A 16,676-nucleotide genomic window follows, 5' to 3' on the forward strand; every position below is an offset into this window, starting at 1 on the left:
GATGCTGTGTTGTGAAGCACTGTATTTTAAGTGTAGCAGCACAAATGTATTATGGGAAAAGAGAAGCACTAAGAAGCCTTTTGAATGGAAGTTTCAACTGTCATAAAAGTTAGGTGCTGGTGATGTTCTACAGCCGCCAGTCAGAATGATGTTTGTGAACAGATGTTAAATGAGATTAGAGAAGCTACAAATTTAGGATGGGTATTGATAGTGAGAGTTTTCAGTTACCCTTAATCTTTGAATTGCATCTTTTATGTGTTCGTAGGGAAAGTAATCTATTTATAAACTTAATCCAGGGGCAGGGAGAAGGATATGACCAACGCAACAAGAAAGCAGAATCTTCTCCCTGCCTTGGCATCTATCTGCTTATCCTCTAAGTATTAGTACCCATTGAAGAGATTTCAACTAAGGTGACTGGAGGTGGTTTTAAAGCATTAACTTCCAACGGGATTTTTGTGTGAGAAACCAAGATCAGTGTATCATGAGGGAAGGGTGGCCATAGTTCATTACCTCTTGATCTTGTTTTGAGAAGCACGACAGCGCTGGCACAGAAGATGAATGCAAGGAACAAGAACATGAGGTAGAACATACATGAATTGGAATCTTTCATTATTTTGGTTGCTTAGAGGACTTAAGGTGTTAAGATGTCTTTAATGTTATATAAACAAATGTAATCACATTAAAGGCTGATAGCTAGTCACACATTACTAACTGGAAAAGCTCTTTCTGTATATATGCTTGACTCAGAATTGCATTACAAAATCAGAAGAAATTAAATCTGACATTCCTGATATTTCTCAAATGAATAACAGCTGCTGCTGTCTTTTGCTCTTTTTATTTTTATAAATGAAACTCTATCAGTTTTTCATTATATATCATAAAAATAAAGTACAAAAACATTCTGATTTCTTCCCCACTTTCCTATCCACATCCGTATTTAAAGTGCTACAATTCAGAATTAAGAAATTGATATTTATAAAAATAAAGACTAAAAAAAAAAATAGTTACAGAATTAGGAGGGCTCTTTCAGTTCAATATGCAGCCCATCAGTCTATTAACACTGGAAAATCAAATGAAAAATGCTGGAGGCACTGTGGCTTGAACTTTTTAAAACTTAACTGTAGAAGGAGAAAAATTAGAAGTTCTTCAATTACTGGAATTCTGTTTAAAGACAAATCTTACCTATGAGATGTCAATGAATGGGGCTGGTAAGACGTTAAAAAGTTACAGCTTGGTAAAATGAGACCATAATTATACAGCATATTGGCCCTTTATGGCAAGATTAATAGGTAAGAGGAGGTATGGGAAATGTGAGGTAATTAGTCACTTAGTGAAAGTATAACAGCATTAAAGTTCAAGAGTGATGGTCTAGTTTTTCTTGGGTTTGGAATACAAATAATTGCATTACGGTTGAAATGGTTGAGTGATTACACATTAGGAAAATTCTACATGCCAGAGTTCAGTAATAATAATGTTAATGCCCTAGAAGATGCCGAATAGCCTCTAAGCCATAAAGGTGACTGTTCTATGTGCCTGCTATAAAATGTGAACATTCAGGATTTCCATTTATTTTACATCCATCATCTGCTGATATGCTCAAGTAATATCAGGACTTCCATATATATCTGACATGTGTTTATCATTAGAGTAAGTTTCAAATGCATATATTCCCTCAATAGACAATGATGGAAAATCTACATTTTGGTGCCAAAGAGCTGGTATGTTTATCTCAGATGTTTTAACAGTTTTTCAGTGAACAGAATTTGTGTTTCCATTGTCTTTTTCAGAAAGTGGCTGAAAAACATATAGATTAAAAGAAATCTGTTTTCAATTGTGCATGAAAATCGCAATGCGGTATGCCAAGAAATTCTGTCTTGTTTTGAATAGCATATTATAATATGGCCTACCCCTGGCTGGTGTGTGCAGAGTTTGTGAAGTCTTTAAGTCGTCTGTGTGTCCAAACCCTGGATCTCATATTTAGTTCCTTCAGCAGGGCTCTGAACATAAATACATCTCTCATGAGAGTTTTATCTGAATATGTTGACCTGACAATACTTCCATTATATGTAGGTGTGTTCCCTGGTGGTAGTGCTTGTAAATGCGAAGGTCTGAGCAAGGCAGCGTTTGTTGGCAGGGATAAACACATTCTAAATCTTTTACCTTATAAATCTTTTACATTATAAAATATCTGAAATACACCTGATTCAATTGGAGCTTGTTTTTCAAATGTTAGCTAGTTTTCAAACTTTTCATATGTTTTATATCTGAAGATCTGAACTATGTCTACTTTCTCTGTTAAACTGTGCTTATGCATATGTGCTTATGCATATGTGCTTATACATATGGTACTGTATCGGGCTGATCTGACAAGTGATAATTTGAGGTTTGAGCATCTGTTTTACAGTGAAATACCATTAAGGATGTCTTAAGATTACATCTCTGGAAGTTCAGCACAGAGTTTGATCACCAAATTGACTTCATAATGGTAGTGATGTATATCTCAATTCTGAAACTTCTCAAGTTCATCCAAGGCAGAATATTGTGAACTTCTTGGTTCATTACATAGTTTTAATAATGCAGAGCTCATACGTGTATATCGCCAGTTTTATTTGCTGCCATCTGCTTCCACTCAGTCTTTGGACATGCCCTTGATGCACAGCTGGATCTTGGGAGCTCTGATGCATTCAGGTTTTAGTGAACTTGAACAGTTCTGTTTCCTGCTTAGTTTGCAGCACTGCCCGAGTATTGTTGGTCTACTTTGTGTTTCTGCTCTCTTTTTTATTACAAATCAGTAATCACTTTTTAAAATTTTGTTTTTCCAAATAGCGGTTGTTTCAAATCTCATTTTGAGATTGGTCAGCTTAACTCCCTGTTCAGACTTAATAATCAGTTGCCTGTTTTGAGTCTCTAGACCCTCATTCTAGACGGCCAGTTACAAGCAAATGATCTGTCAGCTTCACTTTTCTGCAAAAGTCAGTTGTGGTTTCAGATCTGATACATAGTGGTTGTCAAACTAATTTATATATGACCTTTGCTCCAAATTTCACTATGTTCTCTGAAGAAATCTTTGTGAATTTTGTGTCAAAGATCTTTTTCTTAGTATTGTTCACAGCTACTGCCTCTTATCCAAGATGCATTTTCTTTCTATTCCCCCTGAAGTCCATTTGTTGGGTTTATAGTTCATTATATTTTGCTTTCCAGTTTAGTTTCTCAGTACAATTGTATTTTTCAGGCGATTTCGGTTGGGGAGGGGTTGGTTGGGGGTTTTTTGTGGGGTCCTCAGTGTGGGGCTTTTTGTGTGTCTCAGTGGCATCTATTTTACTGTGCTGTGTGCCAAGGTTTTATTTAACTTGGCAAAACACATGTATTTTATAGTGATATAGTGCCTCAACTGTTCAAATGTCAAAATATATGCATTTCATGTATTTTATACAAAGCTATATGTAAAAAGCAAAAACAATGTAGCCTTTATATGGTTACATTTTATGTATTTGATTTTACATTGCTGTAAGTCAGAACTGTACATATTTTGTACAAGTTAATTGTACTGAATCATCAATTCAAATTGTATAATATTTTTACAGTACAGATAGTTCTTAATTTTTTTAGACTCTTATAGGGGGAGTACTCTTTTCACAACTGCTTTCCACTGGCAATTTGTCCACATCATAGACCCATTTGTCTATAGCATAAAGCAACATTCAGCATGCTTCTAGGTTTTCTTAAAGGCCAGCATAGCTTTCAGTGTTGGTCATCCCAATGAGTTAGACCACCACAACTGTGGGGGGAAGTTGGCATGGTGCTTGCTTTATGTCCTCTTTCATGACCTTGAGAAGTTAATATTTTTTTCTTTAAAAATATGTGCATTGCTTGTGTGGGATGCTAAACTGAGAGGATTGTAGACACATATTCTTACTAGCCCTGAAAGAAATGAAGATGAGTTAGCAACATTTGAGTTTTCCCACAATCTTGTTTCAGTTTACACGTAGATTTGACCCTGTTCTCCATGAGGAGATAATTAAGAATCCATACTTGCTTTATTCAGGACTTTTTTGCTCTGACTTCTCTTTACTGAAACAATAGTAATAATTATTTTATACATAAAGAGAAGAAGGAAGGTATTAGTAGAAGATTAAGTACGTAATTTGAACTTGGGCAGGTCTGGGGTTTATGCCAAGCTCTGCTATAGATCACTGTGGTAGTTTCAGATGAAACACTCCATTTCTCTTTGACCATTTCCCAATCTGAAAAATAAGCATTTACCTCACACTTGTATGGTTGGCTAAACTGGTTGTGACAGGTTAATCCAGAGGAACTCTGTTGACTTTTATATTCCCATTAAATATGGTCTTTTAACACTTCTAAAGTGCTAGGCTTCTTAAAGGGCCTTTAAACTTTTTCAGATGTTGGGGTAAGATTTTTTTATCATGCATGCATCAAAGAACAGCAAGCAATCTACTTTTGTTTGAAGTTAGGGCTTATTTTTAAATCTCATGTTTCTCCCTGATGCTGGATTCAAGAGTCTGCAGAAGTCAATAATAAGTTGACAGTCAGTGCTACTGCCAATGCAAGGTCAGTTAGATTCTCCAGACCTTTACCTTCTATTGTGTGCAGTTATGCAGATGAGTGAAAAGATTGACCAGAGTACCTCATGTTTCCATGGGTCTTCAACTTCCATAATGCTTGCAAGATAAATATCCAAATACATTCATGGTTGAATTACCATGATAACAGAAAATAATGTAAACCAATATAAACTGTGGCAGGTGTTGGAAAGAATAACAAGAGAAGGTGGACTTCCAGTTTACTTGCGTATCTGATGTTTTGTAAGAAATTGTTCAGGTTTTCTTCTTTTGTTCTATTACAAAGCATTATCCCGCTTTTTGAAAAAAGCTTTAAATCTGTTAAGAAAAACATTTTCGCTTCAGTTGGAAATTTTTCGTCCATCTATTTTAAAAATTTTATATAGTCCAATAAAAAAAAAAGTTGAAACTTGCATGATTTCCTGAGATCCGTAAAAAAGTAATAGCTGTTAAGAACTTCTCACCTATCTTGCTATTAATAAGCTTGTACAGCTACCTCTTCGTAACACCTGCACCATCATTTTGTTGTTACGTAGAAAATTGGGGAGGCTTGAGCAAAAACTGAGTAAAAGTTGCTTATAAATGTGTCGGGTTTTGGCTGTCCATTTCCAGTGCAGAGTCTGAAATGTTAGTGCTGATATTTCTCTCCTTTAAATCCTGTGAGATTGCTCTCTGTTAGTTCTGTATTTGGGAGAACCACCCTTTATTAAACACTTGCCAAATCCAACAGAAACCTGTTTACTGCATTCCCTGGTTGATCGTCTTATTATCAAGGTGAGTGTATTGGGTTTGCGTGCCAAGGTTTTGGTAGCAGGCAGGGCTACAGGGGTGGCTTCTATGAGAAGGTGGTAGAAGCTTCCTCTGTGTCCAGTGGAGATAATTCCAGGTGGCTCCAAGATGGACTCACCATTGGCCAAGGCTGAGCCCATCAACAACGGTGGTAGCACCTCTGTGATAACATATTTAAGAAGGGGGAAAAAAAAAGCCTGCACAACAACTGCAGCTGGAGAGAGGAGGGAGAATATGTGAGAGAAACAGCTCTGCAGACACCAGGGTCAGTGAAGCAGGAGGGGGAGGAGGTGCTCCAGGCACTGGAGATTCCCCTGCAGCCTGTGGTGAAGACTATGGTGAGGCAAGCTGTCCCTGTCCCCCTGCAGCCCATGGAGGACCCCACACTGGAGCAGGTGAATGCCTGGAGGAGGCTATGACCCTGTGGGAAGCCCATGCTGGAGCAGGTTTCCTGGCGGGACTTGTGAACCCATGGGGTACCCATGGTGGAGCAGTCTGTTCGTGAAGGACTGCACCCCATGGGAGGGCCCACGCTGGAGCAGTTCATGAAGAATGGCAGCCTGTGGGAAGGACTCATGTTGGAGATGTTCAAGGAGGACTGTCTCCTTTGGGAGGGGCCCCACTGGAGCTGAGGAAGAGCATGAGTCATCTTCCCCTGAGGAGGAACGAGCAGCAGAGACAACATGCCCCTGACAAGCTGAGGAGGAGACTGATAGAGCAGTTTTGGTGAGCACCTGGTGTCCAGCCAGGGTCAACAATCTCTTGCTGTTGGGAACTCAAAGACAACAGTGCTGCTGTGTGTGATACCAATAACCAATTGCCCCTCATAGAAGAATTGTCACCATGTCTGGCGGCCACAGATCACATACTCTGTGTCTTACAGACATAAAGAGGGAGAACTAGCAGCATTTCACAGTCAGAACATAACTTTTCTCAAGGGTCTTATTCCAAAGCAGTATGAGGTCATGGGATAGACTTGGATGGCAGCCACAATCTGGCACCTTCAGCCACCCTGTGACTCCACATTAACCACATCTGTTATAATGAAGGACAGCTGTAACTAGTTAGAGCTCTGGGAAGAACGTGTGGATTAACAGGTTTTCTGGTTTGGGTTTTTTTTTTTTTTTTCCAGTAGAGAGACAGCTCTTATCCTAAGCTGCTACAAAGGGCATTTGCAATGACGTCTTGTTGTCTTGTTTTGGCCTAGAATTGGGGATTTTTTTTTATTTTTTTTTTTACACTTACCTTGGTTAGCATTATCTCTGCCATTTTTTTTTCATAAAATCAGACTTGTTACACTCAACATTAAAATGCTCTTCCAGTTAGTTTAGAAACTTGAGTATGACATACTTCAAGGCTACTTTTTGTGTCATGACTCTTGCCATATACTGCATACTTGTCTGTGGGGTTTCTGACTGTCTCCATTTGATTGTCATTAATTTAAATAACTGAGATGATCTAAAGTGGCAGATGCAGGGCCACCAAGCAATACCAGTTTAGTAGCAATGTCCTTTGACCCTTTGCTACTAGAACGTTGAAGTTCTAGTAGCAGTCCTGTTTCTGGTGAGACCTGTAACAAGGCCTTCTAAACAAAAGCAAATGGAAGAATAGAATATGACCTCTTTTTTTCCTATTATTGATCATGATTATAGCAGAGAGGTTATGAACAAAAGTAGATGTGAACAGGAATGAAGTGATGGTCCAAAGTCTCCATTTCATGTTCCCAAATTAATCCCAGGCTTCTGCCATCTAATTAATTCTTCCTGAAGCTCTACTGTCTCAAGCATGTTGACAAGGTATCCCTTCTATCTCCTGCAATCTCATCTGCCCCAAGGCCGTGAGACACTCATTTTCTCATTCTCACTTTATCACCTGTATTGTATGAAGCAGGTACTACCCACACAACTTCTGACTTTTTTTTTTTTTTTACCCAGTTCTTCCAGCTCCTAGAGCCATTCCGTACTTCTTCTGACCCCTATTCCAGCACATCTCAAAAATTCATTGTGAATCTGTTTGTATCTTACCAATCTTGTAATGTCCATTCTCTTCCCAATCATTGCCACATTGTACAAAGTTTGTGTCTCTTATGTGGGGCATGCATGTGTGTTTGCGCATGTATAAGTTACACATACACAACTGCTGCTCTATTCTGCTGTAACTGGTAAGTTATGGTTTTGAGGTTTATGCACCTGTGTGCACATCTACTATTCAGGATGAAGAATGCTTGTTTATGCGGTTTGGATTTCTTTTAATTTTAAGATATTTGAAAATACAGAGATCAGTGCAGTTAATTCAGTTAAATGTCCACATGAATTTTAATGAAATATATCAATGCGGATAGATAGACATCTTTAATACTATATACAGAAGCAGTGCATCACTTACCAGTATAAAAAAGTTTGAGGAGACAGTATCTTGACTTTCAGGTAGCTTACCAGCTTCTCACTGAAAAGTGTGATTACACACTGCTCAGTTGTCTTCTTCACTTTGCAGTGCTTCAGTTGCACGCTGAAGGAATAGTGTTCCTATGGAAATTACTAGGACATTCTTGCATGAAGAAATGTGTGGAACTGCAGTGTGAAATAATATAAGAAGTAGCAGGAACGTGAGAATATATGTGTACAATTCTAGTATCTGCATAATTAAACATACTGGAGGGCCAAGGAAGTGGAAGGGGTGTTCTTGCTGTAAATATAGTTGATGTTTTTCTGTTAAGTTTTATTTTCTGCCAAGGTTTTATGTACTGGAAAATACTTAAGGAAAAATAAATTGAGCATTGAATGTGCCAAAAAAACAGAAAAATGGGAAATTTTAAAGAATGTGAATGTCATAGTGTATGTTTGTTGGCTACTGTCTATCAGTGTGAGTAGTGTTTGTGAAGTATTTTGCTATAAGGAAAAAATATGGTTATTCCATATGGATTGGCATGTACACCCTTTCTATAAATATTTGAATTAAAGGACACCAGATGTTGCACAGAAGCTGCTGCTGCTTTCTGAACTTCATGGTATATTCTTTCAAAACCCACAGGAAGTAACTGAGGGAGAAAGTGTATTAATTAAGTTCAGAAATAGATTTTCCAGCTATAGAAAAATCTCCAAAGAAAATAGTGTTTGATCTTCAGAAATGTGAGCTTGCTCTCCCAGGAATCTGGTGGCAGCATGCAGCACTGTCACATGGGGATCAAAATTCAGATTTCAAGTTCTCAGAGCTAGGCTAGACTGAAAGTAAGCCAGTCTGTGGCCCTTGGAAATGGACCCGTCTTTTGACCCGTCTCCTCTGGCCAGTGTTCATAGTTCTGTAGACAGTCTACAGAGAAAATATTTTTCCTTTTTTTTTGACCTGAAGAAATAACATTGTAATAGCAGAGACTTGAGGAGAAAGGAAAGTACTAGAATTCCCAGATGCACACTTCAAACATAAAATATGACCGGACATACCCAGAGTGTATTTTATAAACTCTAGAACTATGGCAAAAGAAATACAAATGGAATTTGCTTTACATTGGTTGAGGAACAAGATGTACATTTTGCAAACCAATTAAATGTTTCTACATTTAGAAGTACTGGCTCTGCTGTAGCTGTAGTCTTGTCTTCTGCTCCGTTTCCTTTAGAAGAAAGCACTGAAAGTGACTCTTCTGCACTAGTAGTTGGCATGAAGTATCTGTCTGTCTTTATGCGATGAATACATAACTGTTTAAGTGGCATAATTCTGCTGGAAGAAAATGTACATAAAAACATGCTTTCCCACTGAGTCCTCTTATGTCAAGCAAAGCAGATACTTTAAACATGCATTGCTGATGTGTTAGGTAGTGTTTGTGTCATGGTTTGACCCCAGCCAGCAACTAAGCGCTCAGCAGCTGCTCACATCCTGCAAGATGAGGATAGCATCAGAAGAGCCAAAGTGGGGAAAACTAGTGGCTTAAGATAAAGACAGTTCAATAAGAGAAGCAAAGCTGTGTGTACATGAAAAGGAGAGTAAGGATTTATTTGCTACTTCCCATCCATGAGCAGATGTTAGACACGCCCTGTTCATGAATTTGCTTTGCATGTGTGTCTCGTCCCACGCAGTGGGTTACGAGGGGGTGAATCTTTTGAATTGCCCAAGAGGTTGTGTGCGGGTGGAAGAGCCAGGCTCTGCTCGGCAGAGTGGAAGGGCAGGCCGAGTCACCACAATGATTCAGAGGAACAATTGTGCTGCTGACTGTATTGACTGATCACTTTAGTGAATAAATGGAGACAATTTGGCAACAATCAACTGATAACTATAAGGAGAATGAATAATGGCACTTCGGCATGGACTGTTTGCAATTCAAATCCTACAAAACTTTCCTACAATACAGAAAGAGAAAAGAGAAGGGGAGCGGATAGGAAAAGGGGAAATCACCACCCTTGGATCCTGCATTGTCACGGAGTAGCAGCTTGGTCCATAGGTGATGGGTCGACAAAGACACACGTGGAGTGTTGCCTTTATGTAGTCTTTCATACGCATGCACTATAGGTTGTTCCAGAAAGCTCACAGTTTCTCTGGATTGTACATGTGCAGTTAGGCCTAAATTCTGTCTCTGGGCAACAACAGGAGGGAGCGGGAAAGAAACAGCCCACCGTGCTTCTCCCCCACAGGGCGTCCCACTCAAGTTGTCTACATCCTCTTTACAAACAGTTTCTTGTTAGTGACAGTGTGTTAGAAATAGTGAATGTAAAATCAGTGTGTTAGCTCTGAAAGATGTGTCTGGTATGCTTTTAAAATAAAGATCACGTTATCCCTCTTCTGTACCTGAGAAGTAGCAGATGTATATGTCTCTTACATTTTTATCAAGGATGGGCAGTCAGATTTTCCTCATTTAGAATGACAGTAATACATGAAAAATAATAAATATTCAAATACCACAGTGTCATAAGCTTTTCATCTTGTTCAGTTAATAGTCCAGAATCACATTAGTATGCATGGTAGCATAACTGATACAGACCTCTGTAAATATTCACTGTTCTGTTGACTTCATGCCTTTGAATTTATTTTGTATAGCCAAATTGTACTGCAACTGAGCGAGCCATTGCAAGACTTGCAACACACCCCATCTTGAAACCCAGATTTGCTGAACTTAAAGGTATGAAATATTATACTGTTTGACTTCAGTAGCTTACGTGTGATACTTTTCCTGTGTATACCTGACATGAGCAACCAGTATAAAAAGAAAACTAAAAAACCAAGAAGCTCCTGTAATTACCTTAACTGGCTGCAGAGAACCAAGTGTCACAAGCTTGTAGGCATTTCTGTAGTTGAAATGGACTTATACGTGACAGTGTGCTATATGACGTTTAAAATAAAGGGTGTAGGACAAACAGGGCTTGTAATGGGAACTCTGAAAATCAAATTGATATAATGGAGTATCACTAAATTAAATTGGACTTAACTGTCAATGAGCACAATACCATGCAGATACAAGGATAGGAGCATTACAACTGGGTTTCCAAAGCCAACTAAAAGGTTTTGCAAATTACTCCCTTAAACTTCCCTGGAAACCATTCCCAGAATCCTTAGGGAATCTTTCCTGGTTCTTTAGGTTATCTCCTGTTGTCTTTAAACTCAAATTTTCCAACTAAAAATTATATTAAAAAGGGTCAGGTCCTAGTGATAATGTCACTAAGTCATCTTGTTAATAACAGAGCATGCCAAATACTCATTTAATTATATCTGAGCACTTTACTATTTGTTTGCAATTTTTACACACAAAGTAATGCCCTAAATGAACATGATTATCAGCTGCAAATTATTTTACTGAAAGAGAAGTTTGCAGTTAAACCCAGTTCAGTTGGTAATAATTTCAAGTTATTTTCCTCACTTTTGTTGATGCTGTATTCTAAGGTATTTCTTGCCCCATGTGTTCAGTAGGTGATTTAATAAGGACATTCAAAATATGCTTACTCAATATAACATATTAAACTTGCAAAATTGTTTTATTTTATTTAAAAAAAAAAAAAAGTAAACTCACATGTAGCTGCAACAAAACCTTTTTATTCTGCCTCTTGTATAGCTGCTGTAAAAGCTTTTAAGGACGCAAGAAAGAACCTCACCAAAGCCACTCCTTCAAAAAAGGCTAAGTCAGAAGAACAACCTAAATCAGCACAACATTTCAATAGCAATTTTGATAATCAAGCTGTTAAACTAGCACAAAAACAGCAAGGATGTGAACACAAATCAAAAATGAGTATGAAAATAGAAACTGATAGGGTGGCTGAAGAAGTTTATGAGAGGGAATCTGAGCATAAAATTGTGGAAATGGACAGAATATACCCTCCAGAAGAATCTTCATTTCAGGCAGTAGAAATGCAAGCAGTCACTCAGAATAAAACAGTAAGGAAACTTGGCTATCAAAAATTGAAAGAAAATATGAGCATGAACAAATTAAATACAATAAAAGAAATAATTAATGATGATAGTGATCAGGAACATCCTAATGAAGAGGAGTACTTTGATGATAGTACTGAAGAGAGGTTTTATAACCAGTCATCAGATTCTGACAGTGACAGCAGTGATGATTTCTTCATTGGCAAAGTAAAAAGAAAGAAAAAAATAGCAGCAGTTACTGATCTTTCTTCAGCAAAAGTAAAAGATAGACTACAGAAAAACATAGTGAAGAAAGAAAAGAACACAGTGCTTGGGACAGCGCAAGATTTGATCATGGAAGAAAGCAAGCCACGTGCAAAAGCAAGCAAGCTAGAATCAATGTTCTGCAGTTCTTTGTCTACCTCTAATCAGAAATCTCAAAACAGAAAAAGGTAAACCTTTTCCCCCTGTTGTGTTCTCCATTCCCTTCCTCCTTCTTGTAACAGAAATTGTTGTGATTTTTAGTAGCCCTTATTGATCAAGGAGAACTTCATCTAATTACAGCTTAGAACATTTTCACATAAACTGTTCTGCAGTTGTCTTGTGCTTTCTTGACCCTTACATATTTTTCATATTCACATTAGCACTGACATGTACATGGGATTCCTAATTAGACCTGCATCCAAATTAAATCACTATTGAACACTTCTTATTTCACTTCTTTATTAACGAAGAGGGAAGAGTTTTGCACATTGTGCTTGTAAAGTTGTTGCATGAGTGTTTTGATGATGATGTTTCTTTATTCACGGGTGTTTGTCATATCTTGAAAAATCCTACATTCTCTTTTTATTTTTAGAAATACTAAAGACCAACATCTCAAAAATGGAGGAACAGGTATGTATTACTTAACCTGGTACAGTTATAAGATTAAAAACATCTTGAGATTTTGTTGCATCTGCAGTCTAGTCATGATAGACTGTTTTTTCTTTCATTTTGATTTTGTGGCACACATTTTAACATTTGTTGTTAAAATGCTAAAAATGTTGACCTTTTATTCTAATCTGTGGATATTGTTTGCTATTTCCTATTTTTTACTACTAGAAATACTTAAAGTAGGGTTTACACAACTAAGTGATTTCCTGTTAGTTTTCATGTTGAGCAGTTACTGTTACCTGTGCACAGGGGAAGATGTGAGATTATATTTAACAAGTAGTTTATCTTGTAATTCCTTCAATATTTTATTCCATTTACAGTATATGGTTCCATTTTGGAATTCATTGCATCAAGGATATTATTTCAGTTATATTGAGTGATATTGTGTAATATCTCATGGTTTATTGTGAAGAAAAAAGTTGAGATTGTGCTATTTGTTTATACAAATGTTGAATGTGGTCAGTAATAATAAATCTTAACTACCTGCATTCTACAAGTGAGTATTTTCTGAGTTGCAAGATGAGGAAATCTTGCTGTGAACAGTCAGATTAACCTGTTTGCCATGGCTCATTAAGAGATTCTTGAAAATATCTGAAAGCCCAAAGTAGTTTTAGCATATTTTTATGAAGGTTCATGATGTAGTTAATATTTTATTTTCTACTCCTTGCACAGCTCTTCTTAAAAAGGAACCAGAGCTCAAGAAGCAACCATTTGCAAAAGCTGCAGGTGCTAAGTGCGACAATAAGAGAGCATGTTTGGAGCAACCTCTTCATCCATCATGGGAAGCAAGCAAGAGACGCCGGGAACAAATTTCTCAAATTACAGCATTCCAAGGGAGAAAGATTAAATTTGATGACTAGACTATTTGTAAACTGAGATTTTAGAAAATTGTTCTTGCAGATTTGCATCCCATGGTATTTTCTTACAAAGTTCCAACTGCTGTTTGAACATTTTTGTGATGCTGTCCTGATCCTTTGCAATGTATAAAATAGCAACTGCTAGAACTTACCATCTGTTAATAACAAAGATTGCTTCATTTATTCAATGTGCTGTCTGTTGATTAATGTGAAGATCATACAGTGTCGGTTCGTAAGTCCCCTTATGTAGTGCCACCGTTTATGAAATAGACGCCAGTGTGAATGAATGGTTTGTTGGAACACACTTTGTGACACGTAGAAATAGTACAGAATCTTTGGAGTTTTTGGGTTTTATGTAAAAGTGTACTTTAAACTGTATGAACACTTGGATGTCAAAAGAGAGGGGAAAATACAAAGTATTGAGGTGATAATCCTAGGACTATAGTATCAAACACATCTCAACTGAGAAAAACTAAGAGATTCTTAAACTTGAAGAGGCTTCACAAATATATGAATGTATCAGGTAGCTGGAAAAGCCAATCAGTATTATGCATGATAAGAAAATTTCTGGAGAGCAATAAAATACTGACCTGTTAAATTGTGATCTCTGTCTTTTGATTATACTGCAGATTTGAAGAACTGAAAAAGTGTCTTTAATACTGTTGTCCTGGAGGATATATCTGGGTGCTCCAGCATGTCTGACTTGGACTTTCTGAAAGAATGCTGAAAAACTGTAAGGTCTTTGTGCACTAAGAAACATTTAAGTGCCATTCCAAGTTTGGGAGTTCATTTGATTGGGATACGAAGTAGAAGTTTTATTGTGTTTTTCTTTATGGACTTTTCCTACTGTTTAATTGAAACAAGTTCTGTACTTGTAATTAATCTTTGTCTTGTTTATTTAAATACGGTTATCTTTCCTAATCTTGTATCTGTCATCATTAAATTAATTCAGAAACTTAGTAAATGACTGCAGTGGGTGTTAAGATAATACACTGTACAATTCATATAGCCTTTTGTAATGCCTAAGACCAAATGTCCATCTAATCTAATAGCTTCAATGGTGGTCGAAAAGGGATACTTTAAGCACAGGGATGGAGGAAGCACACAGTGATACATCATCCAACTTCCAGCTTGCTGAGCTTCCAGTTTTATAGCTCAGGGACACCTTGTGATATTGCAGCTTACTGTGCTCAGTAATACTCAACGGATTTCTTTTCTGCAGATTTGTCTGTTCTTAAATCCATGTAAGCTTGTAAAATCTGTAAGACCTTAAAGTGTAGAAGTTCTTCCTATATATTACATTCTTACGAAAACCAGTCTTTTTCTATGTCTTGGCAAAGAAGGCCAGCAGCCTCCTGGGCTGCATTAGAGTGTTGCCAGCAGGATGAGGGAGGTGGTGGTCCTTGCCCATGCTCAGCACTGGTGAGGTCAAATCTGAAGCGCTGGGTCCAGATCTGGGCTCCCCAGTACACAAGAGACAAGGACAGACGAGTTAAGTCCAGCAAAGGTTGACCAGGATGCTAAGGACAAGAAGCAGTGGGCACAACTGGAATGCAAGAAATTCTACTTAAACAAGAAAAACCTTTTGACTGTGAGGGTGACGGAACACTGGCACAAGTGCCCAGAGGATTGTGGAGTCTCCATCCTTGGAGATACTCGGAACCTGACTTGGCACAGAGTCCTGGGTAACCATCTCGAGATGACCCCGCTTGGACAGTGGGTTTGAACTAAATGATATCCAGAAGTCTCTTCCTACATCATCTGTTCCTTGTGATTATGTGTATTTAGGACTAACTTAAGCAATGCCTCCCTAACCATCAGCAGCTCCACAGGGGGATTATTGGATGTAGTTAAAACATGTAGTTGCTGTGTAATACTTCAGTGTATTCCACTTGGAATGACATTAAAGGCAAAGTGCAGGAACAAGTTTACTTTTTTAATAGAGTTTTACTCTGTTGCTGATAAGGTCAATTCTCTCTCTCTCCCTCTCTGTCCCCCCTGCAGACTTTGTATCTTAGTATTTATAGCCCAGCACTTTCTGCCCATTCTCCCACCCTATGTTAAGTTCTTGAAGACTAAAGATTCAAGTTGGTCCATTTTGTTTTATTATCTAGGCATGTCTTTGTCCCACTCAGGCTTTCTTTTCTGCATCCTAAACAAATGTCAGTTTATGTAGCAATTTCCTGAATGCCATTGCCACTCAGAGAAATTAGAAATTCAAATAACTTTCCATTTCCCAGTGTTTTTTGTGTTATTCTCACTGTACCATATGGAATAACATTTAACGCCAGAAGCATCAAAATAAAACATGAAAACATGTTTATTGTGGTTTTGTAGGGAAGGATCATATTTTGTAGAAAATGCCATGCGTTTACCTGCTATATACAAACTTGGAAGTTTTCCAGGTGCCACTGCTAATCCTTAATGCTTTAACTAAGTAAGTAAATAAATCCTAGCTGAATGCTATGCCAAACAAATGTTTGGTATGTGACTTCTCTGGTTCCAGTAAAAGGCAAGAAAAATTTCATTTGGTAGATGTTATCAGCTATAATCCAGTTCTTCATGGACAGCTTATCTTTCTTTTAGCAGATGAGCACCCTCTTTTAAGAGTGGATTCACATTAAAGACCAAAAAGTTAAAGATTGTAAATAATGCAAATAATTGGGGGGGGGGGGGGGGGAGGAAGGGGGAACAAAAGACTTTAAGGAGCTTATGTTCTAAAGTAGTTTTTGCTTGTGCTTAGAGGTCTAGGAGCATTGGTTTGTCTTGGCATTTGAGCAAGTTTCTTACTCCATTCTTACAGCTGTAATTTGTGGCCATAGAATTCTTCCTGAAGGAAGCCTGACTTATCAAAACATCTCTTTTTTTCATCTTCAAAATAATTTCTGAGGTCTTAACTTTAAAGAAAAGAAAAAAGATGAGAGAAGAAAAATTAGTTTACTGGCATTACTTCATATTTTAATGGGTTACAACTTGAGCTGGTGCTTAGTGACTCACCCGGATCACAGCCTTAATGCACTATACAAACAAGTAATGATGGTTGAGACTTCACAGTACTTTTTATGTGCAACTGGGCAATTTTTTTGTGGCTTGATAAACCCAGTAAACTTGCCTGGAGGTTGATAAAGTTCAGAACATTTTCTCGTAACAAGATAACATTTTCAGTATATACATGATTTTAACATAA

The 16,676-nt window shown here is 37.6% G+C and overlaps 1 protein-coding gene across 2 annotated transcripts in view; it reads left to right on the forward strand.

Moving 5' to 3' along the window:
- Positions 1–15,808, forward strand: part of SRFBP1 (serum response factor binding protein 1) — an 87,086-nt gene extending 71,278 nt beyond the window's left edge. For both annotated transcript variants that reach the window (XM_074932851.1, XM_074932852.1), the window contains exons 5-8: positions 10,398–10,479; positions 11,407–12,151; positions 12,556–12,593; positions 13,305–15,808. In XM_074932851.1, the coding sequence (XP_074788952.1) occupies positions 10,398–10,479; positions 11,407–12,151; positions 12,556–12,593; positions 13,305–13,492 (1,053 nt within the window). In that variant the 3' untranslated portion in view covers positions 13,493–15,808. The remainder of the gene's footprint in view (positions 1–10,397; positions 10,480–11,406; positions 12,152–12,555; positions 12,594–13,304) is intronic.
- Positions 15,809–16,676: the final 868 nt, after the last annotated feature.

Source organism: Athene noctua, chromosome Z, assembly GCF_965140245.1.
Source record: "Athene noctua chromosome Z, bAthNoc1.hap1.1, whole genome shotgun sequence".
Classification (NCBI taxonomy): domain Eukaryota; kingdom Metazoa; phylum Chordata; class Aves; order Strigiformes; family Strigidae; genus Athene; species Athene noctua.